The following is a 13378-nucleotide window of genomic DNA, read 5'->3' as shown; positions in this document are numbered from 1 at the left end:
TTCATTGTCTCATGGGGGATCTTTGCAGAGCCACTACCCTAATATTGGTAGCAAATACAAAGAGAAGCGGTGTCTGGCACATTTAGCCTTCACTATAATAAACAGAATTAATTATACCAATCTATTTCTAAATAGAGTATATCTAATCAGAATTAGTTGGGGAGAATTGGTAAATATTTCATTTTTTAAAAATATAATGCCTAGTTGCAAGTGTGGGAAACTAAATTCCAAACCTGACAATCTGCTAAGAGGAGGTGCATGACAGTAGACTGGGGTGATTGACCCACTTTCTCTTTCCCTATGGCAGTAAGTGCCCTTACACAAAAGGAGGAAGCTGATTGACTTGCTCCTGGGAGATATTTGCAAGGTGGCTTGGTCAAATGCTGTTCCCTTCTATGTATTGTGATTTGCCTGGAAACACAAATCTGTATCTGACTAAAATAAAACCAAAATACTGCAGATGCTGGAGATCTGAAATAAAAACAAAGTGCTGGAAAAACTCAGCAAGTTTGGCAGCATCTGTGGAAAGAGAAACAAAGTTAATTTTTTGAGTCCAATATGAATTCTTCGGAACAGAATAATTCCAAAGAAATCATATTGGACTCAAAACGTTAGCTCTGTTTCTATAGATGCTGCCAGACTGGCTGTGTATTTCCAGCGCACACTTTTTCTATCCCATCTTTGACCCAAAGATGTGGTGCACCACTCTGCTCCTTTTGACCAATTTTTGGTAGGGGTAGAAAAACCAGACCACAGATGCGGTTAGTTTTCATTGATTATCTTGCTCAACAATGTAGCTAGAATTAGGAACATGCTGGGTGAAATGGAAAGCTTAGTGTTTCATTAAAGTGTGATGCCCAACTACTCACTATTTGTGTTATTCCACTTAATGAAATGTAGAATAACAACGCATTATTATTTTAAAAAATTCTTTCAAATGTTCTCCCTTCATTCTTAAGATGTTAACTTCTTGCTGAGGTCTGGCTTTGAAAGTGCTGGTCAACCTTTGGTATCTCACTAAAATAGCCATTTTTCATGCGAGTATGGGAAGGGTAAAATCACAGATGACCCTCTTTTTGCCCAAAACCCTTAGTAGGAATTGCTGATAAGAATTCAGGCATAGGAATCCAGGCATTTTTTATTCTGTCCAGCATCTCTTGAGGTTATTGTAATACTCCTATCTCCACTGAACCTGGAACATTTCTGGGCTCAAACTGTCATTCAACTTAAAAACTGCTTGAATCATCAATGAAACTTATTTTCAAATTTTTGACGTGGAAGATTACAACATACAATATAGATTTAAAGATGTGATTGATATTGCATTAACTTTAGGTTAGGCATGAGGCACCACTCCAATAGGTTTAGGAGTGTTTAATCTATAGTGTTGATGTAAAGCGGATTATGAAGTCACCGCTATCAACTGCCCTTCTACCCCCCTCTCAAAAGAATATGGCCTATGTGGAACAAAGAAAAATTGATATGAAGGGTTTGAAAATCTACTGAGAAATGAAGAAAAATTGGCTGGTTTTTTGACCTTGCATATTATTTCTTTCAGAACTTCAAGACTGAAGATTTCCAAGAGCAATGGTTAATCGACCTTCATTACTGCTTCAGAATCTACCTTGCAACACAGCACAGAAATTCAGCCAATTTCCCAGTGACCTATTAAAATGAAAGAAATCCAGTAAAATAATGATAGCCACTCTTCAAAAGTGCTACATCAAAGAACAATTAGATGTGGTGAAATAGCAGCTTCATAAATGTAGAACTGAATTTGCAAATGTACAAAATAAAATGAAAGCACTGTGTGCTAAGATGTTGCTTGGGATAGGTATCTTGCTTAAAATCTAGAGAGATAACGATCCTTCATTTGTTGTATAATGAAGAATAAATGTATTCATTGGATGAGAGTGATGTAGTATATATCAATTATAATACATTCCTCCTTCTGTTAATTTCCTGGAAGTATGTAGGGGGAGTATTCTACACTTGGCATATTCACGGGAAATTTCTGTTTACAATATTTCAAGGTTGTACACGGTGAAAGTGTAAAGATTTTAATAAACATGCAAAAATATCTTTATTGCCGGTTCTTGAAAACCTAAAAAATGTCCGTTAGTTACATCAAATTTGCTTTCCATGACCAAAGTCATTTTCACCACAATCCACTTATACTTTTATGGTGACAGAAATACTCCGTCCTTTTTGTAAAAGTGCAGCTTAATTCTTTCCACAGTTTTCAACAGTGAATCGAATTATGTATCCTTTAACCTATCAATCTACATGACTTGTCACAGCTCCTTTTTAATGGCAAGATATTTGTATGTTTTTGTTTGTGATCATTTATTTTGTTACACCAGTAAATTTGAATAAAAGTCTTTACTGAAAATGCATATATTCATTTAATAAGAACTACAAAAATAATTAACCTGTAATAATAACGAGGCATTTCTGATACAAAAGATTGTTTTGTATCAGAATGTACAAATATGTAATGGGTAATGACAAATATTTCTAGATATACTTAAACACAGGTGAAGTAGATCCTGTAACTATTACAATGGTCTTTTAAGTTATGGAGTACCATCAGATAATATTTTTCAGCTGGTGCAAGTGTGGATGTAATATGGATTCATTTTATTTGTACAAACCAAAGCTGCTTGCCATATAATAGCTCATTCCTATATTTGGACATTCTTTCCAAACTTCAAGCATAATACTGTGCATTTAGGTGGTGCTCATAAGTGAATGGATACATGATATTTTAGCTAATAAACATAAAAATGGTACTTTATGGGATTTTACAGTAACAAAAGGACTTGTCAAAAAGTCAGACCAGTCCAGTTGAACCAGCAACTACTGGCTATTCCTTTTAATTCAGTAATTTTTCAAACCAAAATTGAATTATCCAGTAGTTTGGATTAAATAAAATTAATGAAACAGCATAGGAGACATTTTTTGTGTGGTTTAGATATAAATTTGCAAATAATTAAAATTGAAAGTAGACTGGTATAATTGTTGCTGCTGAAGGTTTAACCCTTTCCATCTGAGCCTTAACATAATTCAGTTGTCATATTTTACCGTGGTGCTGTAAAATTTGATGCAAATGTGTATTGCGCACTGAAGTCTGCTGGATTTGTATTCATTATCACATCTTAGTTGCAGGTGTTAATGAACGGGCATTTGTGATGATTTACTAATCAAAGACCAGGAAATCTGCTTTCTGTGGGGATTGTCATTTGCAGGATGGCAATAATATTTCACACATATACTTAGTACACTCTTTTTAGTTACATGATTTTAGGTTCAAGTATTTTGATTTACGGGTGCCCACAAAGATTTTATCATTTAAAAATGAATTCCATGGATAGCTCAAGTTGAATAAACTTCTATGGTAATGAACGGTGCAAGTATACCTTTCAATTTATGTACTGTATTTCAACTAACATTTCAATTCGAAGAGCTTTTATTAACTTTGCCTGCCTTACTGGCCTGACTTGAGTATCTTAATATTACTTGATTATGGATGTGCTTGATTAGTTCTCCAATTATTTGTTTCAGTTGGGCTATTGTGTAAGAGTACAAGTTTGAATTAGTAACAGGTTCAACTTACAATTAATGATCAGTGGAATAGAAAAAAACAATAAGATGCAGAGTTGATTGGGAATTGGGCTTTAAGTTAAAATATGTTTAAATCCATCACTTAGCTATCACCCCTTAATAGAAGACAGTTGAAACCTCCTTTATGCAGTATCTATGTAATATGACATATCTTGGACACTTGGTGTGGCCAAACAAGCATATGTGCAGAAAGAGTCTTCAACTGTATATGATCAATCTCAGTTTCTGAGTTTGAGCAATTGGCAATGTGCCATTTTACATGGGTAACTGGAGAATTCCTGGATTAGATATTACAGGAGTTGGGTCACCTACCAGGCAGAATGAATCAGTAAGGAAGAGAAGTAGATGTTTTAGAATTGATTTACAGGATATGTGCATCACGGGCTAGACCAGTATTTATTGTCCATCCCTAATTGCCCTTCAGGTCCTGGTGAGCTGCCTTCTTGAATTGCTGCAGTCCTTGAGGTGCAAGTACAATCCACAGTGCTGTCAGGGAGGGAGTTCCAGAATTTGGACCCAGGAACAGTGATATATTTCCAGGTCAGAATGGTGAGTGGCTTAGAGGGGCACTTCCAGATGGTGATGTTCCCATGTATCTGATGCCCTTGTTCTTCCAGATGGTAGTGTTTGTGGATTTGGAAGATGCTGTCTCAGGAACCTTGATGAGTTTCTGCAGTGCATCTTGTATCTTCACTGCTGCTACTGTGTGAGTGATGAAGGTGTGGAAGGGGTTCAAATCAAATGGGCTGCTTTGTCTTGGATGGTGTCGAGCTTGTTGAGTGTTATTAGAGCGGCACTCATCCAGGCAAATGGAGCATATTTTTTCACACTCCTAATGTGTACCTTACAGATGGTGGACAGGTCGTGGGGAGTCGGGAGATGAGTTATTTGTTGCAGGACTCCTAACCTCTGACCTACTTTGTGACCACAGTATTTATATAGCTAGTCCAGTTTCTGAAGCAAGGATTAACCCCTAGGATGTTGATAGCGAAGGATTCGGCAATGGTAATGCCATTGAATGGCCATTCATTGGAGTATGAAATGGAATCAATGCATGTGTTTGCTAAGGAGAGGGTGGAATTCCATAGGCAGAGGAGCAAACTAGGGTTTCTGATGTCACACCTATAAAGTGGATCATTTCTCGGTTATGTTCTGTAGTTAATTATGGGGCGAATTTGAGATTCACCGGGTCCCCAGATGATTTTTGGGCAGAGAAATCAGTACAGGACGATGGGCTTCATCAGAAAATGGTTGGAACCATGCTTTCAAGGAAAGTAACTAGTATTGTGGGGATTTAGGTTAATAGCAAGAGGGAGACAGCAGAATGGAAAGCAAAAGAGACAAAGGAATGCATGTACAAGACACTAGTTCGTATCCTGTACAATTTTGTGCACCCCATTATGGAAAGCACAATAAAACTATAGAATACAGAATAGATTCACCAGTTTGATACTACCGTAGGAATCTTCAGTTCATGGTGAGGGTGCCCCCAAATATCATCGGCTGAGTTTTAACATTTATGAAGAGTTTGATGGTGAATAGGAAATAGTGTTTCTTTCATTGATTTAACAACCAGATCATCAAGCTAGAATTATCATTCAAAGTGAGGAAAGAGGTTAAGAGTAATTTTATTACGAGTCCTGGAACAGAAAAAGGTACAAGGCTTTAGAGATGAACAAGACCATGGGGCTAATTTTAGATTGCTTTAGCAAATAACTGGAACAGATATGATGGACTGAGATTGCCTCCTGAGCTGCAAACAGTTTTGATTTTGTGGAAAAGATGTAAAATTACATAAAGACCAAGTATTGGGGATTAAAACAGGTAAGATTACTGAATAGAACAGGCGTGTAGAGTTAACTACACAATGATTTACAAAATGAAATTATTGAGTTTAAGGTGCAAATTGATCTGAAGAAGTACAACCCTGCATTTTACCCCAGTCTTGGCTGTGAGCATCTAACCTAGGTAACCGGCAAGTTATTGGACTAGATCAACATATCAATGGTTTAGAAGAAAAAAAATGATATAGTAATAGTAAAATAAGTAGCTGAGCAGAAATCTTTGGGAGATTGAACTAATAAAGTTTCTTAAAAAGAGAAAGCAATTAAAATTTTTAGCGGGGAATATACAGAAATGAATAGAATGTCAAATTACTGGTATGGCTGCAGGTAGAACTTTGTATTAAGTCTTGCTGATCTACTTTAGAAAGCTATTGCGGCCATACAAATTGAATGCATAAGAGGGTATTTGGATCGAGTCTTTATCTGAGATTAGAATAAATAAAATAGAATGTGTTCAAGATTATGAAAATGTTTGATAAGGTGAATCATGAAAACTATTTCTACTTTAGTGAACTGTTAACTCAAGAACATAAACTGAAAGTCATTGTTGACTAAAGGAATAGGCCAGGAGAAACCAATTTCGTTAGCAGAGGGGCGTTAGGATATTGAATGCCATCTCAGGACTCAAAATTGCTCTTATAAGAGTAGATAAATGTTTGAAAAATAACATTTTTAAACATTGTGGAATAGTGACAAGGTAATGGGAATCAGTGGATGTCTCAGAGTTGACACCAGCATGATGGGCTGAATGATTGCCGCTGATTTAGGTAGGCAGATATAATTGCAATGCAATTTTCAGTGATATTTAATCCCTGTAAACTTGGAGCCTTTTTTAAAGAACATTTGTCCAAATATGCTCTGTAAACTCCTATGAAAAACACAACAATTCAATGGGTTGAACTGCACGATTCCACATATGTATGTGGTTACAATCCTGCATCACTGTTTTATTCTTTTGGTGTAGCTTTGTAGGTCTTTGAAGTGTGTGGTCTCATGTTGTAGGAGAACTGTTTGGAACTTCCAGTATTTCCCAGGAGCTGAACGTGCTGAAGGTTACTCACTGTGGATAAAAACAGACAAGTCAAACAACTTCATGGATGTTATCTTCCTCTTGTTTCTGCATAAGCATTTATTTTGTTACAAATACTCCACGATTCAGGATATTTCTTTTAATATATTTGCCAATGGAAGTACAGGAACTGATTATAAATATAATATAGTCAGAGGACGAAAGGGTAACTTGCTCTCCGCCCTTCCAAAGTTACCTATTCAAGCCACAGAAGATGCTTGGCTGGGTAGCATTGTCCCTGCTTTCTTTTCATATCTATGTCCGCAATCCATCTGAGACCAGGTACTTTGGGGTGCAGGAAATCAAACAAACAGAAAATCTATGGCACAGAAGCCATTTGGCCCATGAGCGTGGGTTTCCTCTGGGTGCTCCAATTTCCTCCCACAGTCCAAGTTGTGTGGGTTACATTAAGGGGCAATTTAGCATGGTCAATCAGTGTCCTGTAGGTTAGAGCGATTAGAAACATAGAAAAACTACAGCACAAAACAGGCCCTTCAGCCCCACAAGTTGTGCCGAACACATCCCTACCTTTTAGGCCTACCTATAACCCTCCATCCTATTAAGTCCCATGTACTCATCCAGGAATCTCTTAAAAGACCCTATTGAGTTTGCCTCCACCACCACTGACGGCAGCCGATTCCACTCGCCCACCACCCTCGGTGTGAAAAACTTCCCCCTAACATTTCCCCTGTACTTACCCCCCAACACCTTAAACCGGTGTCCTCTCGTAGCAGCCATTTCCACCCTGGGAAAAAGCCTCGGAGAGTCCACCCGATCTATTCCTCTCAACATCTTATATACCTCTATTAGGTCTCCTCTCATCCTACGTCTCTCCAAGGAGAAAAGACCGAGCTCCCTCAGCCTATCCTCATAAGGCATGCCACTCAATCCAGGCAACATCCTTGTAAATCTCCTCTGCACCCTTTCAATCTTTTCCACATCCTTCCTGTAATGAGGCGACCAGAACTGAGCACGTGGGGTCTGACGAGGGTCTTATATAGCTGCATCATTATCCCCGGACTCCTAAACTCAATCCCTCGATTGATAAAGGCCAGCACACCATACGCCTTCTTAACCACCTCCTCCACCTGCGGGGCCGATTTTAGAGTCCTATGGACCTGGACCCCAAGGTCCTTCTGATCCTCTACAGTACTAAGAGTCTTTCCCTTTATATTGTACTCCTTCATCCCATTTGACCTGCCAAAATGGACCACTACGCATTTATCTAGGTTGAAGTCCATCTGCCACTTCTCCACCTAGTCTTGCATCCTATCTATGTCCCTCTGTAACTTCTGACATCCCTCCAGGCTATCCACAACCCCACCAACCTTCGTGTCATCAGCAAACTTACCAACCCATCCCTCCACTTCCTCATCCAGGTCATTTATGAAAATGACAAACAGCAAGGGTCCCAGAACAGATCCCTGGGGCACACCACTGGTGACCGACCTCCATTTAGAAAAAGACCCATCTATACCCACTCTCTGCCTCCTTTGGGCAAGCCAGTTCTGGATCCACAGGGCAGCAGCCCCTTGGTTCCCATGCCCTCTCACTTTTTCTAGAAGCCTTGCATGGGGGACCTTATCGAACGCCTTGCTAAAATCCATATAAACCACATCTACTGCTTTCCCTTCGTCAATGTGTTTAGTCACATTTTCGAAGAACTCCACCAGGCTCGTAAGGCACGATCTGCTTTGACAAAGCTATGCTGAGTATCCTTGAGCATACTAAACCTCTCCAAATGCTCATAAATCTTGTCCCTCAGGATCTTCATCAGCTTACCAACCACTGAGGTTAGACTCACCAGTCGATAATTTCCTGGGCTATCCCTATTCCCCTTCTTGAAAATAGGAACCACATCCGCAATCCTCCAGCACCTCTCCTGTCTCCATCGACGACGCAAAGATCATTGCCAGAGGCTCTGCAATCTCTTCCCTCGCCTCCCACAGTAACCTGGGGTACATCCCATCTGGACTAGCAGGGTAAATATGTGGAGTTAAGGGCCCTGGGTGGGATTGTTGTCGGTGCAGACTCAATGGGCCGAATGGCCTCCTTCTGCACTCTAAGGATTCTATGATTTCTATGTAAAGCCACCCCTCCCCGCAGTGTGTTTTTCTGTTGGTGGAGGCAGCTCACCATTGCCTGCTAGCGACATTTTACGGTTCTGAAGTCTATGGTGTTTTGTATGGCTTGCCCTGCAGCTGGGGAACCAGCTGCAAGGGTCACCTTCAGTGGGACTGGAAGGTCCTACAGCAGGAAGGGCCAGAAAATCCTGCCCATCATGTTTATGCCAACTAATAAAAATGTTCCAGCCTGATTCCACTTTCCAGTTCGGTGTAGACCTGTTAGGCTTGTATATTACAACACTTAAAGCAATGAGGATGTTTTCTTCTACCACCTCTTCAGGCATTGAGTTCCAGATTCCCACCCACCTCAGAGGGAATGAAATTCTCAACTCTCCTTCAATACATCTGCTAATTATTTTAAATTCATGACCCCAAGTTACTGACCTCTCTGCCAAGAGAAATGGGTTTATTCTATCCAGGTGCCTCACTTTTATCTGCCTTCATGCCAAAGGAAGCAGACCTAACCTATCTAACCTCATAGCAAAAAATGCTCCCCTCCTGCCAAAACCCTTGTAATTCAGTACTGCCCCCTATCTTGTCCAATCACATCCTTCCTATATTGCTGGGACTAGAACTCTACACCATACTCTAGCTGTGACATAAGTTGCGTTTCATACAGTTCCAGCACAACATCCCTGGTCTTATATATAAAGGAAAGGTTTCCTGCATGCACTCTTAATTACCCATCTGTCTTTTTTACTGGACACTTGTTTAGATTAAATTCCATTTGTCACTTTTCCGCCCAATCTGACAGCTTTCACTATAAATCACACGGCCAATTATTGCTATGAACTGCTTCGATTAGCAGCCTGGTATCCCATCTGTTCAGTTGGGGTTGACGATTTATCCACTTTCTAAAGATGCTAAATCTATTAATATTTCTGCTCTCATTACACTTTCATAATTTAGGAATATATTTGTTCTCAATGCCTCTTTGAATACCTCCCACTTCTCTGAACTAAATTACCTTCAAACAGCTGTCACTAGTTCACCTTTACCAAATTACGTCTCATTTTGGTAAAATTGGCCTTTTCCCCAATTCAAAACTTTTACTCTTGGTCCATCTTTGCCCTCTTCCATAACGGCTAAACTCAACTGAATTAGGGTCACTACCAAAATGATTGCCCACTCATGGTTTCCTCTTGCTCAGATTCATTTCCTAAAACCAGATACAGAACTCTCCTTTCTGTTGTTGGGCTTGTTAGGTACTGACCAAAAAGAAAGTGAATTTTAAGATTTCTATACCTTGCACATGTTAAACTTACTGTGCCATCTTTATAGTTTATGCTGATGAGGGGTTAACTACGACAGTCTAATTTTTTTGAGATGTTGCATTTTCTGATCTCCAGCACTCAATGCCTTAGGGAGATGAAGCAGTGCATTCATTTATAAAGATATGCAATTACAAGAAAATTATATTATATCATTTTTTGTTGGCTGAAGTCCATTGCCAAGTGTGATCAAAAGAGTTTCTCTGGGCTTGTATCAATGACCAATAAATCTGAGGGCTCCTCATTGTCTGGAGAAAGGACCATACTGATGACATTTGATGTAATAGACTACAGTAAGGATAGTGGACCTTAATTAACCAGTTTTTGATAGAGGTGAATTCCACAATGTATTTTCGAGCTGATGATATCATTATGCAAAAGTATTCGGTTAAAGTGAGGGAACAGCAATGTTCTTGGGGAATAGTTTAGTAATTTACTTTGGAATAACTATTCAAAGACTGGCAAATAGAGTACTGCTCGAGGTGCACAGTGTTCCACAGCACAGTTGCAATATTAAAAAGTTTAATGTTCTTAAAGTATAAAAAAGGTTTATTAGTGTCACAAGTAGGCTTACATTAGCACTGCAATGAAGTTACTGTAAAAATCCCCATGTCATCACGCTCCGTGTGTTTGGGTACACTGAGGGGGAATTTAGCATGGCCAATGCACCTAACCAGCATGTCTTTCGGATTGTGGGAGCAAACCGAAGGAAACCAGCACAGACACGGGGAGAATGTGCAGACTCCGTATAGATAGTGATCCAAGCTGGGAACCAAACCCGGGTCCCTGGCGCTGAGGCAGTAGTGCTAACCACTGTGCTACCTGCTCTAGCAGGGGCTGGTTAATTCTTGTCAGTACCTGGGAGTTTTAAAGATGTTGTTCTTGCTTGTGCACTATGTTTACTGGAAACCTATGTGTATAATCTGAAGGGAACTGCCTGGTTTTGCTCTTGTGAGAATGTAGAATAGGATTTCTAACATTTTTCAGGGTATGGACCACATTTGCTGCTGCTCCCTTGTTGTGCAAGATGGTAGAGTTAGGTTGTTTCCTTGAAAGCTGTGGGTGTGGTGCTGTTGGGTAGGGAACGCCAGAAAATTGGCTAAGGCGATGAATGGATAACAGCACATATCAAAGTCAAGGTGGTGTGTTTTTTGGAAGGGATGTGGAAATGATGGTGTTCCTACAATCTTGCCGCTCCTATGCTTCCCCAGAGTGAAACTTGCAGTGCTGGGAGCTGCAATCAAATGAAGCTTGAACTACTGCAGTGTATATATCATAGGTAGTATCCACATTAGCCATAGTATTCCAGTGATAGAGATGGTGGACACGGAGTCTAATGCCAGGGACACTGATTAAGTGGAGGTCTTAGTTCTGGATGGCATTGAGCTTACTGAGTATTTTTTCAGTGATATTCATCAAAGTGAATTGATGAGTATTCCATTGCACTTCTGACTAGAACCTTGTGGATGATTGAGAGGCATTGCCATGTTCCAGAAACTATGACTGCTAGATATCAATTAACTTGATAAAATGTTGTAGTCAAACTAGGTACTAACCCGTTCATGAACAGAGTCCTTGCTTGTTACCTTATTTGCAAGATCCAAGGCACATTAGTCAGTCCACAAGATGTAATTCAGATGCTAACAGATAACATTCTCAGCAGGAAATACCAAGAACAAAGAACAGTACAGCACAGCAACAGGCCCTTCATCCCACCAAGTCTGTGCTTCTATGTGGTCCATATCCCTCTATTCCCTGCCTATTCATGTATCTATCCAGATGCCTCTTGAACTTTATTATAGAATCTGTTTCCACCACCTCCTCCGGCAGCATGTTCCAGGCATTCACCACCCTGACAGTAAAACTTGCTCCTTACATCTCTTAAACTTTACCCCTCTCACTCTCAACCTATGCCCCCGAGTAATTGACCCTTTAACCCTGGGAAAAAGACTCTGACTATCCACTCTATTCAAGCCTGTCATAATCTTGTAAACCTCTATCAGGTCCCCCTTCATCCTCCGACGCTCCAACGAAAACAATCCAAGTTTGTTCAACCTTTCTTCATAGTCCATATCCGCCAAACCAGACAACATCCTGGTAAATCTCTTCTGCACCCTTTCCAATGCATCAACATCCTTCCAGTAGTGTGGCGACCAGAATTATACACAATACTCCAAATGTGGCCTAACGAAAGTCTTATACAGCTGCAAAATGATTTTCCAATTCCTATACTCAACGCCCCGACCAATGAAGGCCAGCATGCCATACGTCTTCTTGACCACCTTGTCCACCTGAATTGCTGCCTTCAGGGAACTGAAACCAAAGTTAATAGCTGAATGGTGATGCATGTTTATGCTTAGCATATTTATTCCAGTGCTTCCAAATGCAACAATCCTAAAGAAGACTTGAATTTATATAGTACTTTTCAGAACCAATGGACATCTAAATGTACTTTACAGTTAATAAAGTACTTTTTGAAGTGTAGTCACTGTTGCAATATAATAAAATTGGCAGCAGTTATGCCCATAGCAAACGCTCACAAATAACAATGTGGTGATGACTAGATAGCCTGTTTTTGTGATGTTGAGACACAAATATTGGTCAGGATGGGATAATTCCCCTGTTCTTCTTCAAAATAGTGCCATGGGACCATTTACATCCAGCTGAGCAGGCAGATGGGGCCTCAGTTTAACCCTGCATTCAAAAGACAGATTAGATTATTTGTCCTACAACCTAATTACTTCTCCTTCTTCCTGCTACTCTCCCACAAGAGAAAGTGTAGTAGCTGTTTGTTGGATGGCTGTGGGAGCCTCTTGCAAGTTGAATGTGTGCTCTGTATGTATTGTAAGCTAGGAAAGAGCTTTAAGATTTTGTGAAGACTCAGCCGTGGCTTGGCAATAAATGTTAAACAGGTTATCAGGCAACACTTTGTGGCATGTACACTTCGACCATTAACTTGATGAATTGCACTGTTGAGTAAACTTACTGTGGCAACTTCCATCAGCTATACTGCCAACTTACACATTTGTTCCCTACTCCTTGGGCAAGGAGCATTATGTTGATATTGGCCTTCATCCGTTGTTAGACATGCTGTTCTCTGAAGAGAGTGCCATTGATTGTCAGACGGGGCACCATCTTCACTTGACAGCATTTCCACTTGCCAAGAAATTGAATAGGGGGCTTGGATACTGCATATCTGCCAGAAGCTGAAAACATATTTCAGTCTTTGCAGCCTCTGGAGATTCTGGTAAGTAATTTTGTCCTCACATTTAGCCTGAATCATAACATGTAATCCTTTAACAGCTGATGAGAACAGATTATTTCCTACCCTTCTGCAAACTCTCAACTGTCGGCTTAACGAAAGCATAGTTCATCTTGCATACCAAATGAGCTTGACCCCAGAAATCTGAGAACAATTTCGACCAACTGAACAGACATAGTGGT

At 40.0% G+C, this 13378-nt stretch overlaps 2 protein-coding genes across 8 annotated transcripts in view; one reads left to right on the top strand and one right to left on the bottom strand.

Annotated features, from left to right (window-relative positions):
* The window catches only part of tex10 (testis expressed 10), a 115490-nt gene extending 113094 nt beyond the window's left edge, over nt 1-2396 (top strand). For 3 of the 4 annotated variants that reach the window (XM_078237279.1, XM_078237255.1, XM_078237264.1), the window contains exon 15: nt 1559-2388. In XM_078237279.1, coding sequence (XP_078093405.1) covers nt 1559-1672 — 114 coding nt within the window. In that variant the 3' untranslated portion in view covers nt 1673-2388. Of the gene's footprint in view, nt 1-1558 lie in introns of all 4 variants that reach the window. The other variant, XM_078237272.1, reaches the window with a different exon arrangement.
* Nucleotides 2397-4490: 2094 nt separating this feature from the next.
* invs (inversin) overlaps nt 4491-13378 on the bottom strand; it is a 241063-nt gene continuing 232175 nt past the window's right edge. For all 4 annotated transcript variants that reach the window (XM_078237213.1, XM_078237206.1, XM_078237231.1 and 1 more), the window contains one exon: nt 4491-6528. In XM_078237213.1, coding sequence (XP_078093339.1) covers nt 6416-6528 — 113 coding nt within the window. In that variant the 3' untranslated portion in view covers nt 4491-6415. The remainder of the gene's footprint in view (nt 6529-13378) is intronic.

Source organism: Mustelus asterias, chromosome 2, assembly GCF_964213995.1.
Source record: "Mustelus asterias chromosome 2, sMusAst1.hap1.1, whole genome shotgun sequence".
Lineage (NCBI taxonomy): Eukaryota > Metazoa > Chordata > Chondrichthyes > Carcharhiniformes > Triakidae > Mustelus > Mustelus asterias.
This window is presented reverse-complemented; position numbering and strand designations above follow the sequence as displayed.